At 42.3% G+C, this 4982-nt stretch overlaps 1 protein-coding gene across 2 annotated transcripts in view; it reads right to left on the bottom strand.

Moving 5' to 3' along the window:
• Window positions 1–1028: 1028 nt before the first annotated feature.
• Window positions 1029–4982, bottom strand: part of inppl1a (inositol polyphosphate phosphatase-like 1a) — a 15961-nt gene continuing 12007 nt past the window's right edge. Inside the window, exons 20-27 of one of the 2 annotated variants that reach the window (XM_056756635.1) lie at window positions 4848–4961; window positions 4590–4766; window positions 4312–4467; window positions 3903–3984; window positions 3655–3747; window positions 2843–3554; window positions 2632–2768; window positions 1029–2555 (exon numbers count right to left, since the gene is read on the bottom strand). In XM_056756635.1, the coding sequence (XP_056612613.1) occupies window positions 2465–2555; window positions 2632–2768; window positions 2843–3554; window positions 3655–3747; window positions 3903–3984; window positions 4312–4467; window positions 4590–4766; window positions 4848–4961 (1562 nt within the window). In that variant the 3' untranslated portion in view covers window positions 1029–2464. Of the gene's footprint in view, window positions 2556–2631; window positions 2769–2842; window positions 3555–3654; window positions 3757–3902; window positions 3985–4311; window positions 4468–4589; window positions 4767–4847; window positions 4962–4982 lie in introns of both variants that reach the window. The other variant, XM_056756633.1, reaches the window with a different exon arrangement.

Raw genomic sequence — 4982 nt, 5'->3', positions numbered from 1 at the left:
CGCCTGTGAGAACTGTAAAGAACTTTAGAATCACTTTTCTGATTTTTAACATTAGTCAAAAATATTTCTAGCATTCACTAATCTTATTTTTTTAATTTTATTGATGCATTGAAAATCCGACGTTTCAACATTATAATTATTAATGTTTACTGGACATTAAATATTTTCGTTATACAAAAAAGGAATAAATGCATAAACTATTCTGCTTATTGTGAGCTAATTATGTCCTATTGTGGTGTTACTGAAATCACTAAAATAAAAAACGTTAAAACCATGTTTCATATAAAAACATTTAAACATTTCTGTAGTTTATAAAAACGTTGTATTTCAACTTTAAATCCCATTTCTTTTTGTATTTAAATGCGTTTCAGACACATTCATAAATGTCACATATTTGTTATATTATTATTATTTAATGTAGTGACACCTGTAGCCAAAAAATCCGTTCATATGTCCACAAATATTCTTTAACTTAAAAAACAAAATATGACTCACAAGACGGGAAAATTGTCAACACAAGTCAAAAATACATTGTATGGGTCAAAATTATCGAGTTTACTTTTATGCCCAAAATCATTATGGTCTTAAGTAAAGATCATGTTCCATTAAGATATTAATTTCCTACCTTCAATTTATAAAAACTTTATTTTTGTGAGTTGATGGCCTGTAAAATGCGTCAAATTAACAACTTCAAAGGCGATTTTCTCAATATATAGATTCCTGATATTAAATGGTTGTATTTCAACCAGATATTGTAATATTCTAATCAATAGAAATCTTATTTATTCATCTTTCAGATTATGGAAAAATCTCAATTTCGAAAATTTGACCCCTAAAACTGGTTTTTTTATCCAGGGTCACATATGTAATAATATAAGCTCAACATTTACTGACCTATAATCAGTTCTGATCTTGACATCAACAACATTAGACTTTTCTATTTCACTGACAAATCTTAGAAATGAACGTCACTCATTCTGAAGGCAAATAACCTTCAGAATGGAATCTGTAAAGGTTGTGACGACACATTGAGATGTTAGAGTTTAGTTTTATTAACTTTATAAACAACAACAACATCAATGTAAAAGATGACAAAGTCATTAAGAAGTTAAATATGAACACAAACAGTTTAAGAGTTAACAAAATATTCAGAGGAGCCAGAAGCAAAACACGAGTTAAAACTTTGTACACAAACCGGATTATTTATCACATGCATTTTAGAAGAAACATCCCATAATAATAATAATATTAAAGACATTGTGTTAAATAGTTGAGTCAGGAGTTTTACATCTCTGTCAACGATGAAAACAAACACAAATAGAGAATAATGGAGCTTCATGGACGAGGTATGAACTGCATCTCAAACACTTGTGATGTTCAAGAGAATTCACTATTGATAGTTTCAGTAAAAAAAGAAAGAAGATGAAATGTGTAAACACATGATTGTGAGGATTCTCTTTATCGATCACACAGCGACCCCTGCTGGTCAGTCCTACACACTTCACAGGAGATGAAGATTCGTTCAGAAGTTTAGTTCTCATCTCTGATCAGACAGATGTTGAAATGATAGTTTAGAGGAACAGCTCATCTTAAACCAAACTCTGTCGTCATAAAGCCGGGTTTACGGATAAGTATGAGGAAATGATTTTTGAGTGAACTGATCCTTTAAAAGCAGGTGAAAGATTGTTTGTTGAATGATGTATAACCGCAAAAATACCTCACGAAAATCAATTTATGTCAATGTAAAACAGCATCGTACAAATGACGAATAATTGTGCAATGAAAGAAGAGATATCAATGTCCCCTGTGCACACACACACTGCAAAACATGACTTTCTTACTTGTTTTTTTGTCTTGTTTTCTAGTACAAATATAAAAAAAATCTTGAATCAAGATGCATAAGCATCAAGATTTGTGCTTGTACTTAAAATGAGCAAAATCTCCCAATGGGGTTAGAAAGATAATCTTGAATTTAGAGACTAAGAAAAAGGTAAAGCTTAATATTTCTTATAATTTTTTTAAGTACAAATCAACTGACATTTCATACCTTTGTTCCAAAAACAAGACAAATGTTTTTGCTCATCAAGAAAATGCATCTTGATTCAAGAATTTGAACTGGAAAACAAGACAAACGTACTAAGAAAGTCAATTTTTGCAGTGTACACACACACACACAGACAAGTTTGTGTAAAACAGCGATCGCAAACTCTTTCAAGTCATCAGTGTGCATCAGTCATCACCGATTTTGGCATTTTTCCCTTTAGAGTCACTGAACGTGCAAGAAAACACAAACACATCAGACATTCTAGCGAAACTGAGGAACGTTCTGATGACATCACAAATCAGGAAGCTTTCTCAAGATGTGGGCGGGGCTTTGTAGTGAACAATCCGATTCGATGAACTCTCTGCACGACACCTGAGCAAGCGTTCTCCTCAGACCAGACTGCCGTGGTCCGCTCTGGACTCACTTCTGCTGCTTCAGACTGGTCAGCAGGATCTTCTTGTGGGCGGGGTCATGAACGCCCGCCTCCTCAAGATCCTCTTCTGTGATGTCGCTGCGGGAAACAAAGACGATTGGATGAGCACTGGGTGACCGGTCGCAGGTGAGAGCGAGAGAGGTGCGAGTAGTACCTGAGGAACTCCAGGTCGTCCCAGCCGTTATGCAGTAGGCCCTCTTCATAATCCTGAAGTCCTAATTTCTGCAGCCACTCGCCGACACTGCAGTCCACCGACAGACTGCTGCTACTGCTCTCAGCATGCCACAAACCCTACACACACAAACAACATCAACACACACTTGATGAACACAAAACCCACGAGAGCTCTGGAGCGCTGTCGTCACCTCCTCAGGCAGATCTTCAGCGATGCTCTCCTCCTGGATGGAGCGGGGAGGGAAGGTGAGACCCCGCAGATGAGGAGCGGCGGCCCCCTTCAGAGCCCCTCGACTCGACGGATACTCCACCTCGCTCAGAGTTTTGGCCATCTGCAGCACCGAACACGACTGGTCGTCCATTCCTGAGGCTCCACCCCCTCGACGGAACGGGGCGCCTGCATTAAGCATGGGCGGGGTTTCCACGCAGAAGGCCAAGTCTCCTCCAGGAGAAGGTACGAAGCTCAGCGACGACGTGACGGGTGACGCGGGAGGGATTTTGCCGTCTGCCGGGTCTGAAAACATGCGTGGTTTGCCGAGGGGGTTTTCCGCCATCTCCAGAGCTCCTTTGGGTAGAGGGGGCGGGGGGAAATCGGGTGGGGGGCGATTCAGCGAGCCGACGTGCGTCCCGTCCTCCTCTGAGGACCCCTCCTCACTGATGGGCCGGACCGGGCGTCCGCACGTCTGCCTGCGCCCCTGAACCGAGCTGCCACTGGGCGGCTTGCTCTTCCCCACTCCACCCACAGGGGAAGATGTTTTATTGGATGCTGGAGGAAGGGCGGAGCCAGGGAGCATGTCAGAGGCCAGAGCTGCTGATTGGTTGGGAACTCCTTCTAGAATGTAGTAGGCGGGGTTGTTGAAGCTGTTTTTAGCGGCTCCTCCCTCAAACGTGTCCTGCTTGCCTCTGTCAAAGCAAAACACCAAACCTGTCACGCACGTTTACTGTAAGTATTATTTGTGCAAACAGCAATTTGTTGGCATGTCAGTGTGCGTGTGTGCGTTACCTGCTCTGCGTGTCACAGTTTGGATGTCGAGTGGTGATGTTTTTATCTCCTTCTTCAGGCACTTTACTGAGATCAGCTGAACCCAACTTCCTGCTACACACACTCAAACAAACATAACACACACACACTTAAACTCCTGCATCTCAGCAACCACAGAAACACACTTCACACTCATTCTTAAACACAACACGTTCATGATATCCTAAAGTGATCATTAGTCACACGTGTGACCACGTGATATCACTCACTGGACATATTCATGTCCTGATCTGGGGTGAAGCGTTCTGCTCTTTGACACCGCCGCCTCGTCTTTATCAACACTGATCCACTCTGAGAAAAACAACACACAAACAAACAAAGTTATATTAACAGACTGCAGCATCAATCAGTGTGTGCATGTATGTGTGTGTCTGTGCGTGTGCGCACGCATATGTGTGTGTGTCTGTGTAGTGTTCCTGCGAGTGCGTGTCTGTGCGTGTGTTTGCATGGGAGTGTGTGTGTGCGCGCATGCATGCGTGTGTGTGTTCTTGTGTGTGCGTCTGTGTGTGTGTCTGTGTGAGCGTGCATGTTTGTGCGAGTGCATGTGTGTGCGCTTATGTGTGCGTCTGGCTGTGTGTGAGTGCACATATGTGCTTATGCGTGTGTATTTGTGTGTACCGTAGAGTCGTTCTCTGGTGCCCATGCGCTCTGATGGGACTCTGACCCTCATGGAGCCGCGGATGTTTCCCGTCTCCTCACCGCGGTGAGACAGATACGTGTGAAACTGTTGAGCTGTGCTGCCGATCATCGACTTCAGAGCCAATACACACTCTCCTACACACACACACACACATCAAAGTTCATGTGATGTGATTCTCAGAGCAGGACTGTAAACAGACAGATGTCAGTACAATCACTTAAATGACACACACACACACACACACACACACATCTACCGTATGATTCATATCCATCCAGAGATTTGACGGTGAGCAGCAGATGTTGATCCTGAAGATACTCGATGTCTGACAGAATGGGCTTCAGTGTCGTCAGCTGCTTAGACGACCAACCAACACGCAGAAAATTGATGTTGTCACTGCTCTGAGTGTCATTCTCATAACTCTTCTTAAACTCTACACACACACAGAGAGAGAGAGAGAGAGAGGTCATGGGTTCATCATCATCTTCATCAAACACTGAATCGTGTTTCTTACCCTCCAGACATGTAGAATAAAACTCAATGAAGAATTTGGTTCTGCTGGCTGTCTTCACAATGGCTTCAATGTTTTCAAACTCAATGTAAGCCTGTTCTGAAGACTTCGGCAGTCCTGCGGACACACACACACACG

Source organism: Triplophysa dalaica, chromosome 9, assembly GCF_015846415.1.
Source record: "Triplophysa dalaica isolate WHDGS20190420 chromosome 9, ASM1584641v1, whole genome shotgun sequence".
NCBI lineage: Eukaryota > Metazoa > Chordata > Actinopteri > Cypriniformes > Nemacheilidae > Triplophysa > Triplophysa dalaica.
This window is presented reverse-complemented; position numbering and strand designations above follow the sequence as displayed.